This window comes from Branchiostoma lanceolatum, chromosome 13 (genome assembly GCF_035083965.1).
Source record: "Branchiostoma lanceolatum isolate klBraLanc5 chromosome 13, klBraLanc5.hap2, whole genome shotgun sequence".
NCBI classification, from domain to species: domain Eukaryota; kingdom Metazoa; phylum Chordata; class Leptocardii; order Amphioxiformes; family Branchiostomatidae; genus Branchiostoma; species Branchiostoma lanceolatum.
In genome coordinates, this window is record NC_089734.1 from 6,088,507 (window position 1) to 6,107,195 (window position 18,689).

At 40.1% G+C, this 18,689-nt stretch overlaps 1 protein-coding gene across 5 annotated transcripts; it reads right to left on the bottom strand.

The window, feature by feature from the left end:
• Positions 1–1,215: 1,215 nt before the first annotated feature.
• LOC136447835 (ATP-dependent RNA helicase DDX42-like) lies at positions 1,216–18,362 on the bottom strand. Of its 5 annotated transcripts, none has more exons than XM_066446923.1 (24): positions 18,249–18,362; positions 17,158–17,365; positions 16,544–16,661; positions 16,184–16,245; positions 16,022–16,058; positions 15,735–15,887; positions 15,015–15,119; positions 14,422–14,541; positions 13,661–13,837; positions 13,047–13,175; positions 12,531–12,630; positions 12,143–12,190; positions 11,428–11,525; positions 10,774–10,867; positions 10,308–10,388; positions 9,655–9,756; positions 9,172–9,273; positions 8,740–8,864; positions 8,066–8,158; positions 7,339–7,512; positions 6,702–6,839; positions 5,422–5,592; positions 3,252–3,755; positions 1,216–2,844 (listed from the first exon to the last, which is right to left on the bottom strand). In XM_066446923.1, exons 2-24 carry the CDS (start codon positions 17,358–17,360, stop codon positions 2,491–2,493), a joined length of 3,288 nt encoding a protein of 1,095 aa, XP_066303020.1. In that variant the 5' UTR covers positions 17,361–17,365; positions 18,249–18,362; the 3' UTR covers positions 1,216–2,490. The 5 variants fall into 5 exon arrangements, with proteins under 5 accessions (XP_066303020.1, XP_066303019.1, XP_066303021.1 ...); XM_066446922.1 differs by having other exon boundaries at positions 17,158–17,370; XM_066446924.1 differs by lacking the exon at positions 6,702–6,839 and having other exon boundaries at positions 17,158–17,370.
• Positions 18,363–18,689: the final 327 nt, after the last annotated feature.

The following is an 18,689-nucleotide window of genomic DNA, read 5'->3' on the forward strand; positions in this document are numbered from 1 at the left end:
CTAAAAGAAACCTGTATAAACATTGATGAAATCCTGTTCATCTGTTTCAGACAAGCCGTGCGCTTCTCACAATGGCCGTAAAGCTGGGGATGGTGCCGTCTCTCCGTCATCAGGACAGATCACAGGAGAGGCCGCTACCGCATCAGTTCGAAGCGAACCCCAGAAGGATGAGTCCGCTACATCCACGGATGCACAGGCAGTGGCGCTACCTGCCGAGATCGATCCACGCTGCATGGAGCAGATCTCCGCCATCACCAGCCTGTATGAGGAGCTGAAAGCGAAGCAGTCATCCTCGGCGGACTTGCTGACGTACGTCGACGGTCTCCGCGCCAAACTGGCTGTAGCGGCGCCGCACGTGCTGGACAATGTCGTCATCAAGAACATGGCGGCAAACGTTCCAGACGCCACTCACTACGATCTTCCAAATATGGCCAGCGAGAGCTTGGAGGGACTTGCCAAGATTCTAAAGGTCGTGCTGAGGCTGGCCGAAGAGGAAGATGCTCGCCTCCATTTTATCCAGAAATGGTATGTGGATGAGGTGTGCAAGGTGGCGATGGACGAAGCACCTGAAGTGCTGGGAGGAGGCTGATGTATAGGCGTAGTTACGCCACCATGTTGCAGATACGGACTGCCTTAAAGTTTTTTCTTGGACATCAATTTGATGAATCGATTTTGGCTTTCTCATAGGTGTTTTCATTGCTATTAAACTTCCATGTGTATCTAGTACTAAGAACAGTACAAACGAAAAAGTATAGAAAAATCTTCTAGTGTTATTAGACTGGTAACAACACAAGTTTTACGGTGTCTATACACGTTTGAGGAACAACTGTTGTTTATGCATCTTAACTGCCCTGCCTTTGTGGGGATGTACCAGTTTATATGTTGCTTTTGTCATTAAATCTATTATCATGAATCATTATATTCTACATACAGTATGTTCACATCAACTACGTTTCTGGTTATAACTGAGGTTTTAGAAATAAATGGTTGTGTTACAAGCAAACTCATCAGATGCTTTCTTTGATACTTTGATACTAGTACCAATGCTAAAAGAAGGCACGATTAGCTGTTCCATGCTGTAGGCTGTACAGTGTTGTATGTTACACCCACAGAAGCTGGAAGCTGAAGAAATGTATATAGATAACTATTGACTATTGTATGCTTACACATTTCTATGGCAATTCGCCGGGTAATGACAACACTTTTGTAACAGAAGAGATTTGGGTTTTGTATTCTTCATTCAATTACAAAACAAACAAGAGTAAAGGTGGCATCTTATCCGAAAAGTCACAAGGTTGTAGGCAAAAGTGAAGAATCTATTTCTATTGTCACAATGAAGAGATATCATACAAAAGAGCAGCTTTTGTAAAGAGACCTAAGAGTCCATTTGTAGTAAGGAGTCCACATTTTTGCAATTGAGAGATGAAAAAGCAAACGTCCATGAAAAAAAACACCCACTGTAAACAGAACTAATGTAACAGTACTGACTCAATAAAATTGCATCTACATGATTGTATGATAGCACAATATTTTCAATAGCAATCATTCACTGCATTGAGAACACAGAACACATCGTAGCACTGCTACTTTGTAAATTAAAAGCTAACTCTGCATGACGGTGTACTAGTAGTTCTGCAAATTGGTACAATTTGGTATTGTGTACAAAAGAAATGAGAATTTTTCCTATGTCTTCAACTTCGATACATTTCATCAATGACAGAAAAGTTTAACATTCTCAAAGGCAAAGAAAAGACATTTCCTTAGGTAGTCTACATTGTTCTTCCATGTGCAAATCTTATGAGTTTGTGCAAAATTCTAGTGACAGTACATCTGATGTCTTTGTTCACATTTTCCTACTATAGTAAGTACCATGACTGTTCATTCAAAATTTATCTACATGTACTTACCAGAAGCTCTACATTTAAAAAAAAAGTGCTTACCAAGAAACTTACCAAATACTGTTTGCTGCATGAACATGTACAAAGCCCTCCCCACAAAAAGGACCAAAACTGCATACAGCAATCCATGTAACACAACAAGTTGGCAGCTGCAACTAGACGCTTCATTTCAACAGTAGTTTGTAAAATGGATTCTGCATTGAATTGTAACAACCTTCAATGCATCATGATGTACAATACCTCTCCTTTTTTGTCCTGAATGAAGTAAAATCTCAGTACAAAGGAACTGAAAATTCCTCGACTCATCTACTCACAAAATCCTTAGCAGCCACAAAACACATTTTACTGTTTGCTTGTAGGAAGTGATCTGTACAATATATATAATCTAAGACAGAACACTACTACATGTACTGTTTAATAAGTACACATACATGTACAATGTAACACACTCAATATCCTGAAAATCTATCTACAACTACTGACACTCAGCTTGCTCTACAACATACAGTAAAGATCTTTCTAAGTGTATGATGTGATACTGTTATCATAATATTATGACACAATTAGAGTACAAAAAGACAGGAAGGGGCATCTAACTGTCCCATCTGCTTCTCTTTGATTTTGGTGGCTTTGAACTAGGCGGGGATGACACAGGGCCCGGCGCTTTGAAACCATCGCTGTCTCTGTCTCGTTCTTTATCGTGCCTGTGGCGGTCGTGATCTCGGTCTCTATCGCGGTGTCTGTCGCGGTCACGGTCGCGGTCCCTGTCGCGATCTCGACTCCTGTCGTGGTCGTGATGATCCCTGTGTCGATCGCGGTCCCTGTCCCTGTCTCTGTGTGAACTGCTACTGCTAGAGGAGCTGCCGAATCTGCTGCTGGACGAATTGTGTGCTTTGCTCAGTGCTGAGGGGCTGGTAACAGGGTCCTTGGGTATAGCAAAGTTTGTCTGCAATAGAGGCAAGCCAGTCAGTACAAATACTTTCCTGTATTTGAAAAAATATTATAACTCAAGCATTATGGAAAGTTCTAGTCATTTCGGTAACAACAGAAATTGAGATATAAACTGTAGTAAGGCCACACTAAATTGATTTCTTGGTTGTCGGATTTAAATTTTTTAAAAAACTCTTCAAACAATTTTACAAGAAACAAGAGTTAAACTTTGTAGGATACAAACTATTTACATGCCAGAATTTAAACAGAGACTTAGTCCATCCAAAGGATCTTCAGCTATACATGTAGCTGTGAACACACAAACCCAGACAAAAACAGTACTCCTAATCTAAAATGCTCTACTCAAGCAAGTTTATATTCTTATTTAGTACAGTACATGTGTATCAAAGGGTAGATACTCACAAATTTGTCTGCTGCTGCACTGCCACTGGAGCCTGTAGGGCTGGTAACTGTGTGGAGACTTCCTGCACTCTGGAACCCTCCCTTGCCTCCAGGTGACCCAACTGTGCTCAAGCTACTCCCGCTCTGGAACCCTGGCATTCCTCCTGATGCCCCAACTGTGCTCAGGCTGCTACCGCTCTGAAACCCTGGCATGCCTCCCGGTGCCTTTACTGTGCTCAGGCTGCTACCGCTCTGGAATCCACTCATACCTCCGGACGCCTTCACCGTACTCAGGCTGCTGCCACTCTGGAAACCTGACATGCCTCCCGATGCCTTTACCGTGCTCAGGCTGCTACCGCTCTGAAACCCTGACATGCCCCCTGACCCCTTCACTGTGCTCAGGCTGCTCCCGCTCTGGAATCCTGACATACCTCCGGATGATCCCACCGTACTCAGGCTGCTGCCGCTTTTGAAGGACGGCTTGTTCGAGTCGCTCGCGGTCTGGAAGTTCCTCTGGTACTGGTTCTGTTTGAGGACACAAAATTGTTTCTTCTCTTTTTTTTTCGTTGCAACATTTATCAACAATGGCGACACATGCTGCCATCAAAACAAAGGACAATATGCAAAGCAATAAAATGTTGAAAAAATGAAAAGCAAGCAAGGCGAATAACATTGTATAAAGAGACGCTTGCTCACACCATAGCAGTACTAGTGAAATTTGCATCAACATTATAACCAATTGCACAACAGAATGCTGAAATGAAAGAAATAGTAAGCAACAGGAAAATATGCTCTGTTGTCGCTGAAATATATAAACATTGACCAACATTGAAACAATACAAAGTTTAACAGAAGATGAACTGCAGATTAAGGCCACACCAATTTAATTCCTTGGTTAACCGATTTTCATTTTCAAAAAAAAAAAAATTTAGAAAAAAAAACACCTGAAAACAGAATGCTGGCCCAGCCTTCTGTTTTCATGATTTTTTTTTTCTAATTTTTTAAATATTTTTTTGAAAATAAAAATCTGTTAACCAAGAAATTAAATTGGTGTGGCCTAATGGCAAAAAAGGTGCACAAAAATGCTGTTAGAATGTACTGGTTACGTCTTGTCAAACAATTGCAAACAGGCAGCTCAGATCCCAAGCTGTTAAGAGGAAAAACTGTAACAAGCAAAAGCAAGTCAAGACAAAAGAAGGGATGCAAGATAAATGTAGGATTCTTGGAGCTGGACATCTTCTCCTGCCATATCTTGCAACCAGCAGAGACATTAAAGATTGAAGCTGCGTTGTCTGAGCCAGTGCCATAAGCCACGATCATCACTTAGGAAGGACAGATGTAAATTACCACACAAGCTAGTCATTATTGCAGTGTGTCTGCATTGAATCCACTTCTGACACCAAGTTTGACAACTACAGTACATGAAGTCAAATCGTCTTACACTGACTCACACTGAAAATATGAACTCAAAGTAATAATACATGGGAGTTCAATTTTTTTTCCATAATACATGGGAGTTCAATTTTTTTCCTCATATTTCAGTATACAGTTACATAATACAGTACTATTGAAAGAAAACAATATTTTACATTAGACAATGAATGCTACTTTAATGCATGCTGGGGGCTAGAAACAAAAATTTAAAAAAAAATCTGGAATGGAATTGTTTCAAAAATCAATAGACTTGTTAACATGGATCTAACATGTTCATAGCCATTCCCAGTTGCCTTGGAGACCAACAACCATGGCTGTCTCCAGTTTTAAATTTTATCTGTCCCACTCAATGGTTGGGAGCCCATGTTGTTAATTTTCGTCGTTAAATCCATCATTCGAAGCTTAGGAATATACGTTTTTATCAGTTTCATGTCACGAAGCTCAGATTTTCTGAACGAACGGGGTGAAATTTCAAGCTTAATTTTTTTCTATGTATTAAAGTCCTGTGTTTTGTGTACGACCTCATAATTATGTATTTTAATGTGCTTTGTGAGTTTGTATTGAATTTTGAATATTGTTCAGTTACCAGGGCTAACCCTTTAATACCCTTTGGCTAGTTGGGTAGCCCCGGCTGCACTTTTGTACAGCCAAATCAATAAAATAATTAATAAAATAAAGCAAATTTCCATCTCGGGACAGAGGGATGGGTCCTGGAGACAGCCCTGTCAATGACCCACTCCAAGGCCACCCAACTCACAATGACACTGCCTGGTGAGGCTGTCTGTGGGCTGGTGGCCAGGCCCACAGTGTGGAGACTGCCACCACTGCTGAACCCGCCCATGCCTGACACCGTACTCAGGCTGCTGCCTCCTTTGAAGGTAGGCTTGGCCGAGTCGCTCGCCGGACGGAACTTTTTCTGGTACTGCGTCTGGGGACCAAGGAGAATGGTTACAACTACAACTAGATACAGTCACTGTTAAAATGTGCACTAAAGATGCAACTGCTAAACAGGTTAGTGCAGCAAACATGATCCATGACTGCCATAAATACAAAAACAACATTGTGAGCAGCCACAGAAGTGGTCCAAAGCTGTGTTTCCTAGGAAGGCTGTGCATCCAGGTTGTTTTCTGTTCGGTGGCTTCAAAGGTGCAGTATTGGATAATATTAATCAATGGCAAACTTCATGACTAGTCTGGAACTAAGATGAAGGTTAGAAAAGGGTCACACACAGGCACAGTGTCTCAAACTCTGAATATAACTGCAGCTGGGATAAAGAAGCTAGCAGCTATGTTTAGAAAGCACAACTGGAAGTACATGTAGAAGTAAAAGGTTGCATTCTTTGCTTTTTACAGTGAGGTTCTGTAAGTGATGTAAGTCTTCCTCCGATGCCAGTCAGGAAAGCAGACAAAGTGTTAGCCATCCTTCAGTAAACGTGAACTGCTGTTGATGTCAATATACTCTGTGTGATTAAACTATTAGCTGTGTCACCGCACACCTAGCCTTTCAAAGGTCTTTGGAACACTCAGGAATAGCAGGTAAGAGAATTCGTAGCAGGTACTACATGTCAGTGGGCATATTTTCAACAGGTAAAAGATTTCAAGTTTATTTCAAGAACAAAGTCCACCTCTGCCACCAAACGTATTATTACTAGGGAAGTGTTTTAGAATATAGCTGAAATTAGCTGGCTCAATGGAACACTTCTGTTGACTAAGTGATTTCTGGATCATAGAAATATTCCTAAAGATGGACACATTTTCGGCAGCAGTACCATCTCAATCATTGCACAATTTTAGGGATCGGTCAATATTTGCAGGTCACTGAGTCCCGCCTAATGTCACGGTAGTTTCTCAGGTCATAAATTCACCTGACTTTCTGGCTAAATTGTATTTGAAATCTGGCGACCTTCTGGCAAAGGTCCTTAGGAGTGTGACACGGGCTGAAATGTTACCATTAAAAAGAAAAATTTATTTTTGCATTTCTCACTCTTGCGCCATTCCAGCATGTTCCAAGACCCTTTTCCAAGGCCACACAACTCACAAGTTCAGAGTCCACAGAACTCAGACTGCCACCACTGCTGAACCCGCCCATGCCTGAGACTGTGCTCAGGCTGCTGCCACCTTTGAAAGTGGGCCTGGCGGAGTCACTGGCTACCTGGAACTTTTTCTGGTACTGAGTCTGTGGGATCAAGATACATTGTGTGTATGTCATGTGATAGCTTTCAAAGGGGTCTCCTGATATCATGATTTAGTAATGCTGCATAATTATACTACTTTTGATATCTAAAGTAAAGGTAGTACCGTAGCCTTGTTATTTTGGCATGATTTGTAATATTTGGGCAACAGATAAACAGCAGGAAGAGCAAGATCCTATGTCTTAAATGTCCAGGAGACCCCTCTGAAGACTTCTTATGCTGACCAGCAGATGCAACAACATCTTCAATAAATGAGTCTTAACCCCCACAGACAACAAACTCTACTTGCACCACAGGGGACTATATATGGATTCCTTTCTACCAACATTTGAATGCGTTTGTAAAGTTAAATTCTTAGAGCCCGTTCAAATGTTGGTGGAATTCATCCCTGTATGGCGCAAGCAGTTTTTGTAGTCTGCGGAACTGTAAACTCTTCTAATCAACCAGACTCTAACATCGAGATCTACGAAGATCATTCGTTACCATGAAGGCACTCTTCAGTGCGGACAGTCGGTCACTCTGTGGTCCGGCGGCCGTGCGACTGGCGCCGGCAGAGTAGGCGTTGTCCCCTCCAAACGTGCTGTAGGTCATTGGGAGCGACATGTTTCCATCCTCGTCATCCCCATAGTCGTCGTTCGTGCTGCCTCCACCACTGAGCTGTTCGAAAAAACAAACAAAAACAGGGTGATGAGTGCACTAAGTATAGCCTTTACATGTACCTAGTACCTCATCTTCAAGACTGAGCATTCGGGACTTGGTCGTGGTTGCCTCGAGTATCAGCCTCCTCCATGCCTTCCTATCCATGGCATACAGTGTGCATTCTGCCATGGAAATCTTTGACACAGCCCAGAGAGAAGCCATTAACGTGCTACATTACCACTGCGCCACAAGCAATTTGGAGGGGTTGAGTTGTAGCATGCTTAACCCTCTGTGCTCTAACGTCCCAATGAACAGTTTCTGTCACAGAGCACCCATTGAGTACTTATTATAAGTTTAAAGCAACATTCAGACCATTTGCAGTCTCAGAACAACCTACTTCCCTCAATATATTATTCAGTAGACTTTTCTGTACTGGTAGCCTCCCAAATAAATGCAGGAATATGCTCTAAGTGTTTAAAATAATTCATCCAAGACAACAAAACATTTCAAACAATGATCTTAAGGCCTTGAAAGAAATAACGTTGACTAATCATAATATTATAGTTCTTACATCTGCTCCAAGTCCAGGTCTCTCCCTCTTCTGAAAGCCAGTGATCTTCTTGCCCCGTCCACCCTTGAACCGGTTCTTCCTAAACCAGTTGTTCTGTAAAGGAAGGTACAGCAAACACATTTAGTCACAATTAACATGTACCATAATACGAATGTACATGGTTAAGGTACAAAAATTAAAAACCTGTAACAAACAAAGAAAAGAAAACTTTTGACCACAGTTGTTACGGTACAGGTTTCTCTAAGTCTTGCTCTCCAGAACATTTAAGACTTGGCAGTACACTTAGAAACAGCAGATGTCACTCATACATATATACATGACATTGCAAAACTTCCCTATCATGAAAACATACTGTAAAAGTTTGCGGTGATCGAATTTGACGTATTTGCAGTGGTTTTAAGTATGCGGTAGTGCTATAGTCACATGCTTTACAGGAACAGAAACACCAGTTTCAAGTACGCAATAAAGCGATCACCACAAAAATTGCAACCCTAAAATCACCACATAAATTTAAAGAACTACTGTATCCATACTAGTCATAGAGAAACTTTCTAACGGAGTCTTCTTTATTTTCGAGATCTGAAATTTACCTTACATTAAAAAATCTATTGAGCTACATGTATCAAATGAAGACTACATGTATTTTATAGAAGAAAACATGAAGACTATTTCACCTGCATGGCCAGGCTCATGAGCTCCTCAGGTACTCTCTGATTGGCTCCTTCCAGGTTCCTCACCAGGTGAGGTGCGAAGTGCACGTCCTTAGTGGTTATCAAGGTGTAGGCCACGCCCTTCTCACCTGAAGGAACAAGACAATCAACTTGAAGATTCTTTTTCAAGGAGCTTTGCAACTTACTGTGTCTCTAAATCTTTCTGATTGATGGTGCAAGTGAACTACTGGAACTGGATCAAGAAAACAACCATTTCTGTCCTTGTTGTTTTATGTGCAAATGGCATGTACTAAGAGTACTTAATCAGTACAAAATTGGAAGAATCACACAATGTATTTTAGGTTATATCCTTAATAAATGATTGTAGTGGTCATGTCAAAAGCTTGAATCAACCAACTAATTTTTTTCAGAAAAACAAAGCAGTGATTTCCTGACCTGCCCTGCCTGTTCTGCCGATCCTGTGTGTGTGAGTGTCGATGTCACGAGCCACATCGTAGTTCACGACAGTCTTGATGGACGGAATGTCCAAACCACGAGCTGAAGTAACAAACAAACGCAAAAAAGCTCCAAAATGTTGTCTTCATCTATTAAGTTTACATCATTTGTGACTGTACATTGTCAAAACATCTATCTAGAGACCTTTGTGTTTTCTTCGGAAATAGGTTTTGTACGAGGCCTATTCTATTCCACATAACTTTAATCTTTATATTATGATGTACTAGATTATAATAACATGCAATAATGTAATCATAGAAATGGTCGTTTTCCACATTATTTGTGAAGTAGATCTATTCAGAATCTGATAATCTACTCAGTCTAGTAGATAGACATTCTATTCAGCTTCCTATCAACAATTTTAATGCTACTAGCTGCAACAACAACAATTAGTCCTTATTTTGTGCACGGTTACATTCCTACCTGCCACATCTGTAGCTACCATCACTGGGATAGCTTTCTTCTTGAAGTCAGAGATAACTTTGTTTCTCTCACTCTGGTCCATGTCACCGTGGAGCAGACCAGCTAAGGGGAAAAACAGATAACAGATTCGTACAACAGTTCTGTAACTAAAGCTACAATGGACTGATCCCTTAGCCCCGTCCAGCTCGGTCAAAACACTGAAATGCAAAATAAAAACAAAAAATATTTGTGAGAAATGCAGACCCAGTCTTATTGGTCAAAGTGATAATAAGATAATTGCCAAGCTATCATTGGATGAACTGATTGAACTGATACTGTAATTCTTGATTTGTTAACTGTAACTTAATTTTAGCCAATTTAACGGTCACTAGTCAACCGCTAAAATTTCATCATCACTAATATTTGATCACTAATATTTGAGACAGTGATGTTTGTTCCCACCGTTAAAATTAAGTGCCCTGACCTTCTCCATTTTCCCCCAACCGCTTTATTTTCCTGCCACTATATTACAGTGATTTACAGTATATGTATTCAAATTTTGCTACTTTTGCCTATCAAATTAAAAAGTTATTCCTTTGCACTTGATTTTTTTCAGACAAACTTACAGTGCCCCTGTGAGTTGAATGTGGTACAAATATCCAATGTGACATTACCTTCAAAGTCTTGAGCCTTGAGGTTGGAGGCCAGCTCTTCACTGTTTGCCTTTTTGGTCACAAAGATGAGAACACTGCCAACTGGAGCAAAAGAAGAAAAAAACGTCATTAGCATACGAATACTGTTCATTAACAAAGGAAACAAGTGTTGAAGCAGTGGTATCACAAATCATACACTAGTAGCCAGAAAGTACTAGTGCATCAATATGTTGCTTTATATTTAAATATTCCAAAACAGTTTGCCTATTTTCAATCTAAATTAGAAAAATTTTGAGGAATAATTTTCAGTCTTTATGTTCAGGCATGGATAAATGCGATTGGCTACATTGTATGATTTCTGTAGCACCAATTGTTTTAACTCTATTGCATTGCTGCAGAGACTAGAAGACTGCTGTAGTACTTTGCAGATATTCTCTGGTCTATTAGAGGTCTTTTTAAAGACTTTAAAAACACTGCTATTAACTACCTGAAGTAAACTCCACCAGTCTCCTGGTCAGCCACTGCCACTTGGGTGGACCCGCCGGGAAGATCTCAACTATCTGCTGAACATCTTCATTGGCCTGTAGAGAAAAATGGTCAAGCATATGTCAAACTTACCCATTTCTTGCAATTGGACTTAAAAGAGTTGAAGTCAAAACGTTAAAAACATGTCTTAAGGACATTTGTACAGGCTTTTTTTAACAGACAGATGGAATTAAAAGCTGCATATTGCAAAAGTTACTGAGAGACATTCGAAAATGTTATCAAATGTTTTATACAATTTTATATTCTATACATCTTAAAGCTTTAAAAACATTTTTAATCAGTAATGTTAGTGATGACTGATTTTCATTGTCCCAGTAATGTAATATACTTGTAGTATTGTGTGTGATTTGTGAGTGTCAGAGCAGTTCAGGGCCAATCACAATGGCCCTGCGAATCTGTACAACTACACGAAATGAATTAAAACCATTATTATTAAACATGAAGAAACAAATACTTACTATAGCTAATATCACAAATAGACCTTATTGCACAGGTTTTATTGTACAGGTATAGAGGTCTTTTTTACAGTGTATCAAGTGTAGAGCAAATGTTATAGCAAAAGAAGAAGCTGATATTTGTCAGCAGCGCCCCCTACCTCTCCCAGATCGCCCTGCACCACTTTGATGGGGTCCATGAGGATGTCTCTGCACAGCCTCTCTATTCTCTTCTTAAAGGTGGCACTGAACAGCAGGGCTGGAGGAACCACAGGACCACATTTAGTTTTATACCACTTTACACAAAATTAAGGATGCAGTATAGCCAGCAGCCCTGTGTATGAGGGAGCTTCAGGCATAAGCCTCAAGCTTCAAATCTCTCCATGTAAAAGAACCCAACACACTTATTGAGTAGAGTAGGGTGAAGCCACATTGCACCACCACTAGCTACTTGAAAAATTATCATGCTTCATCCTCAACTGAGGACAACTGCTTTACCTTTACTTATATGTTAGGTTAAACCTTACTTGTAACTCTTATGGCAAATTCTCAACTCCACTTACAACTGTCCTCAGGCTGATAAAATCAACATCACTAGGCTATCTCTTACTGGTCAAGTTACAAATCTATATTGGAGATGACTGCCTTCTTTTTTAACATTCTCCCTGCTGCCGAACCCGTAACCAATAGAGAATCGGTAGCCAAACGGCTACTTAAGTGTGCTAAAGGTTTAAAAGTATGTTGGTAATCCTATACAGTCATATACTTATCACAGTTGTAATCAAAATTGTTTTGTGCACTGCACAAGCAGACTGCACTGTACATCTATCAGTGCTACATTGAGAGGAAGCAATAAGAGAAACCATGTCCACTCACTTTGTCTGTCAGGCCTGACATGGTTGGCTATAGACCTGACTTGTGGCTCTGAAAAAGTACAACAGTAGAAAATCAGAACATGTCAAACACCGTCTCATATAAATCTCTAGGGCTGGGCTTATTTTACTTGTAACTACAATGTAGAAGAATGTAGAAGCTATGACAAAGCAGAACACTCCTTAGATCGTTCTGGATGCTCCTTGGAAGTGTTCTAGAATACATTGTAGATGCAATTATCATCAGCCACATGAAGTCATTATGAACTACATTTCCTTATAACATAGCTTAGTATATGAGCTCTGTACAACCATTATAATTAATTTAAATCACACGGCTATTACAGTTACAAGAACAGTTACAATTCCAAGCAAGCAGAAAGATGCCTCACCAAACCCCATGTCGAACATCCTGTCTGCCTCATCAAACACCAGGTACGTCACTCTCTGCAGGTTGGTGGCCTTCTTCTTCACAAGGTCTATCAGACGACCCTAGTGTACATGTACAAGACAAGATATTTTTTAAAACATGTGTAATCAACAGAAACAGTTAAAGCCTTAAAGCATAGCAAATCAAGGCACAAACGAATGCTTCACAAGCGGCACATACTTTCATAAAAGAATTTACATGTAGTTTAGTATTAGTTTACTGTAGTTTATTTGAATCTCTAATCATTATGACCATTACTTTTCCCCATCTGGCATAACAGTTGTATTGTTGAAGTTCATCATATTCCTTGATGTCAGTAGAACAATTCTACCTGTGGCATGCAGAAGGTTGCTGTGCACAAGGATTATGGATTCTACACACCACAATCAAAATCACATAGAACAAAGATGTTTCAACTACATACTTATTAGGCAGCATTTCTGTAATTATAATTTTCAAACAAAGTATGTTTTCTTACCGGAGTGCAGACGACGATCTCAGCGCCCAGTTGCAGAGCCTTGGTCTGTTCCCACATGCTCCCTCCACCATAGGCAGCTACCACTGACAGCCCATAGCACTTCCCAAACCTCTTAGCTTCAACATAAATCTAGACAACAAAAAAAGAAAACAAATACTTCATGAGACTCTCGTTACTTGACAGACAGATAATCATCATTAATTTCATGCTTGCTATAACAACATTTTTTTCTCAGAAATACATTACACATTTATGACTCTTGACCTAACGTATACATACATTGTGCATGTAACATACGCATAAACTAGTACAATCTTTATCAACATGTACATGTATATTGTCTGTATATACTAGCAACATTTGTATGTAAAGACCTTCCAAATCTGTCTTGCTCACTTGTCAAAACTAGAGGAAAAGTGGCTCATACTCTAAAAGCATACCACAAAGAACTGATTTTCCTTTTCAAGTTAAGTTCTGTCAACAGTACAATAATTTTTCAATGCCCTACATGTACAGTACATTTAGTAACTTTACAAATGACATCAATCTTTTTGGCAACACCATATACAGTGTATATAGGAGCAGAGCCATTGATACTATTAATTTGTACTTACTTGCTGTGACAGTTCCCTGGTTGGAGCACAGATCAGGCCTATTGGTCCGTCCCCAGGCTCCAACTCCTTCTGGTCCATAATATGCACCAGCATGGGCCACAAGAACGCCGCCGTTTTACCGCTACCCGTCTTTGCGATGCCGATGATGTCTCTGCCGCTTAGAGCCACAGGGATACCCTAGGGAAGATTAGTGAGTTATAGATTGTTACCCTTGTAAGAAAGTGTATTTGCTATTCATGCAGTTTTCTGGTTAGCACCTACATATGCTATAATCTAGTCCATAGCCTGACTGAATCGTGTTCCTATCGGCTCGCCAGACTTACCACCCCCCTCAGCAGTGAGACTTTGTGTAACACAGGCTGTACTAGAACAGGGCTCTTTTTCAACATGGGTATATACTCTTACCATGCGTCCTCTTATACACTTGGGAGCTGATACTGTGACAAGCATAAAATTCAGATTGACCATCGATGCTACTAGGCCACATATGGCCACAGATTTCAATTGTCTGACAGTAATGTTCTCTTTTAGATAATAGTAGTAGTATCCAGTGTTTTGATTATATTGCTGCCGGGGTCCCTGACACAGGGGTGGGCAGCAGTCGGCAAGTCTTTACACCACTCCTCCACACGGCCCTGTCATTTTCACTTAAAATTCCCTAAAACTCTGCACCATGGAAGGGATGGATTCCGCACAAATCATTTTTGTTCATTCTACTTTATGATGAAAATGGGTGAACATACACAGCCACATGTACAAACCTGTGCCTGGATAGGTGTCGGCTGGGAGTATTCTGACTTCCTGATTTGATGCAGGAGCTGCTCATCAAAACCAAAGTGGGCAAAACTGGTCACCAGTTTGGGAGGGGCAGCACCTGATATCTGAAATGGTGAAAACAAAAAAAGTAATCATCTTAGAATGTCAACAAAACTTTGGCAGAGAAGTTAGTAAAAACACTGCCTGTTATTAGTGGGACTATCGTACAGCGGAGCTCGTTGCCACAAAGTACATATACTGTAGAAGCATCCTCATTAGATAGCTTCAAACAATGCTTGCAGCTAGATGTGCAAAGGTTAGGTGTGACAGGTTATTCAGTACAATATAACCAGCTGCTACCGCACCGCATGCTTACAAAGCTGGTTTCTTATACGCCAAAGGACGATTATACCGGCTTTATATATATATAGAGAGAGATACAGAAATAACACAAAAATCCTATCTGGGAAACAAGATCATAATGGGACATAACAAATATAGTATTACTGATGTGTAATTATTTGTTGAAAGAAAAATTGAGGTACATTTTGAAGAAATATTGAAAGAAAAATCAAATTACTACTGACAGTCCACTCACCCTTATGTCCAGCTTTCTTCTGAGTTCGTTGACCTCTGCCGGCGAGAGCTTGGAGATATCTGAGTGTTCTTCATAGAAGTTCTTTTCAAAGTTCTGGTATTCAATCTGATAGGAAAATATTACGATAACATATCAAAATCGGTCAAATATTTGGCAATAGACTACTATGAATATCGTATTCTGCCACCATACATAAAATAATAAGTGTATGTCAATAGTTCTTGTCATATACCTATAATCTACAGAAACGGTGCAATGGCCAAGTGGGTAGAGTGTTCAAACCTGTCTAGGATAATACCAAAGACTCAAAAATGGTGCATACTGCTAGCATGTTTTCTCTGCTTAGCACTAAGCACTTATGAGTGTCACCACTACCTGTACGGACTAAGCCCCCTACTGTAGTTTCCTGTGAGGCTTAAGGGCTCTAGAAACTGAGATGGGCACTGCCCTATACACCAATAGGTGTGAAAAGGATGTTACTGTAAAGTTTGCACATTTTTTATGTTTGCGGTAACATCTTCACCACAAACTTGACACCTTCACAAAAATTCTTGTTCTGTCTATATACCTAATGCCATACCCCATAGTTTTAACTGTAAACTTAGATTAGTTAGAACCACCACAAACACTCCACTTTCCCCCTATTGCGAAATCAAATCACTACAAAGTTAAATACATTTACAGCAACTTTGCACAGCATACAATATGTATGATACAAACCTCTGAGTGGTCTATGGGAGGCAGGGGGTCAATGATTTTGGACTTCTCTGGGACAATGGGGTTCCCATCCTCATCGTACTCAAGGATAGGGTCGTCATCGTCTGGATTAACCCCGGCTAGGGGGTTCTCCTCCATGTATTTGAAGTACGACTCCTAGAACAGAAGAGTGAAATATGGGTCAATAGGATTGAAACATTGCAAATACTCGAAGCCAATGTAGATTGACAAAATCATGATGCTATCAATATATATATAACATACCTTAAAAGTATAAAGATATGACATACCTGATCATCCATTTCATCTATGTCAAATCTCTCTTCTCTGCAAAAAGAAAACATAACCATCATCAGGTTGTGAAGAGAAATAGGCCAATAGGTAAAAAGTATTGCAAGAATTATCATCAGGAACACATGCTTTGATTGATACAGATATTAAAGGATGCTTACTTTGTCTTCTTCTCATCTTTCTTGCCCATGTTCTCCAAGTCTCTTTGTGCTGCAGTTTCCACCTATAATGGAAATAGAACAACTGCTAACTTTGTACAATGTATATGCGGCACAAACAAAAATAGACACCCACACAAAAAGATTTTTCTCTCACTGTGTCATCACAGACTTATCTGTGACTGACCATCACACATGTAGATATGTACACGTACTAGGTACTATCAAACTAAAATTCAAACTAAAGGCAATACAATGTAGTACCAGGGCTTGAAAGTACCTGAGTACCATAAGACTATCACTATCAGCTATACAGAGAATATATCAAAATAGAGGCTACACTTCAAGACTAGAAGCTGTTACCTGAGCCATGAAAGAGTCCAGGGGGTCCTCATCACTGTCATCATCACTGTCGGCAGGTTTACGTCCGGGGCTGACGGCTGGTACGTTACCCTCATCATCATCATCGTCATCAAAATAACTGGGACAACAAGAAAATCATAATTACTGCCGCGCATATAAGTATCTAAATCTACAACTAGAAAAGAAAATTTTATCATGAACTCCTTGGGCTCAAAATAATTCTCTAAAACAAGAGTCACATGGTAAAATCAAAATTGATATCTGCCCTACAGCTCTGGCTATGGCTTAACAGACCTATATGTTAGAAGCACTTGGCAATATTGCTCAAAATGCACCCTTAGTTATACAATATACAGTATATTGTAGACACATACATGTCAATATGTGTATGTGTATATGCATGTGTATGTGTATCATAAAGGCCAATACACTAGTATAAGCAGCGATCAAAACAGTGCTACATCAATTTCAAAACAGTGCTATATCAATGAAATAAACTTTAGAAATCACTGTGGAAAGACAACCTTGCTTTCATACATAAAGTAACATACACTACACAGTAAATGTCAAGCTAGCAATAAACCATCCACCACACTCTGACATACTGTACCCACCTCTGTTCATCACTCATGGCATGTCTCTTCCTCCCTACTGTGATGTCCATGTTGGTGAACACTCCGCCCCGACCACTGCCCACGGGAGGAACCATGCCGTAGTTTTGGCCGTCACCTTTCCGTTCGCCTTCCTTCTTCCCGAGATTGAAGCCACCGAAGCCGAACCCTCGCTTATGGCCTCCTCCTCCTTTATGCCAGTTCATTTTGTCTGCACTAGACAAGCAAATATCATATTGATTAGTTATAGTACATCTTTACATTAGATCAGACATTATGTAAAGGTAAGATTCACATACTTAACAAGCTATGGCAGACTTGTGGAATGAATTTAATACTGTAAAAGGGGAAATGTTTGTGGGAATATAAATTTGTTGTAGGGTGAAAATGGAGTATTTGCGGTGGTTTTACTTTTAAGTTTGCGGTTGAAACAGACATGCAAGGTTTTACTGTAATAACTAATGGAAAATGTTCATGATGGTTTAAAGTTTGCCGTGGAGAGATCACTGAAAAATGTGAACATAATTTAACTACCTTTTACAGTATTTCATTCTGATGGGGGAGGGGGGCATACTACTAGTAGTATAGTATGGGGGGATGGTGGAGTGGTGTGAAAGACTTGTATCTTATTTTCCAGTAACACAACCTAAAATCCAATTCTTGGAGCGATTTCTGGGAATGTATAATAGTAACATTTTCAAGCACTTCAAAATATATAACGCGTTACATACGCTTATAACGTGTATCTTCTGATTCTGACAACAATTTGCGCGAGCATCAGGTCACGATGAGGCATACAAACACGATGGCAAAGAACGGTAACTTCTTTCTTCCTTGGCCACACATTTGTAAAATATATGGCGGATGAGCTACATGTGTATGATATCATAACTTACGATGGGATGTAACGTTAGGCCCGAACAGATTATTTTAGAGCTGCATGTATCGTAAATTATGTAAGCTTCGTTTTCGCCAGGGAATTACTTCTTATCCAGAAGTGCCACAAATACAAGCTTCTATACCTCAAGCCTACGCATACGAACTTTGAAAGCCGTAAGAGTCTCAATTTTTGCAAGAAACGGTGATATATTTACCTTGTCTGGTTCCGAAATAGCACCGAGATCCGTGTGTTGTGTACTTGCGTACTACGTCATCAAAAATGTCGGGAGGCAAAGGTCGCGGTTCCACATCCGGGTCAGGGGGAAATACCGGAAATGGGACAGGTGCATACCTTGTGGGACGCCCCAGACAGATGCATTGGGTTTGTGACAGACAGACATACAGAGTTTGTTTGAGCTAATCAGTCCTTACTCAAAATGTTGCTATATAGGAAACACAAGAACATAGTTGACATTTCAACTACTCTCCAAGCAGAGGTTGGATGGCTTAGATGAAGGCGGTTTTTTATGCTGGCAAAACTATGAACAGTCGCAGGGGAGAATTTTTTTGAATGACGTCTTAAGAATTTGGATGGGTAATTCAGGCATAACATAACTAAACGTCGGCCGATTTAGTTAACCATATGAACACAGTGT

Excerpts from the sequence above, each read along its gene's own strand:
- LOC136447835 (XM_066446923.1), bottom strand. The coding sequence starts at position 17,360 with ATGAACTGGCATAAAGGAGGAGGAGGCCATAAGCGAGGGTTCGGCTTC. Across the intron at positions 16,246-16,543 it reads TGGACTCTTTCATGGCTCAG|GTGGAAACTGCAGCACAAAG; the intron begins GTAACAGCTTCT and ends TTTCCATTATAG. Across the intron at positions 12,191-12,530 it reads GATGTTCGACATGGGGTTTG|AGCCACAAGTCAGGTCTATA; the intron begins GTGAGGCATCTT and ends GTACTTTTTCAG.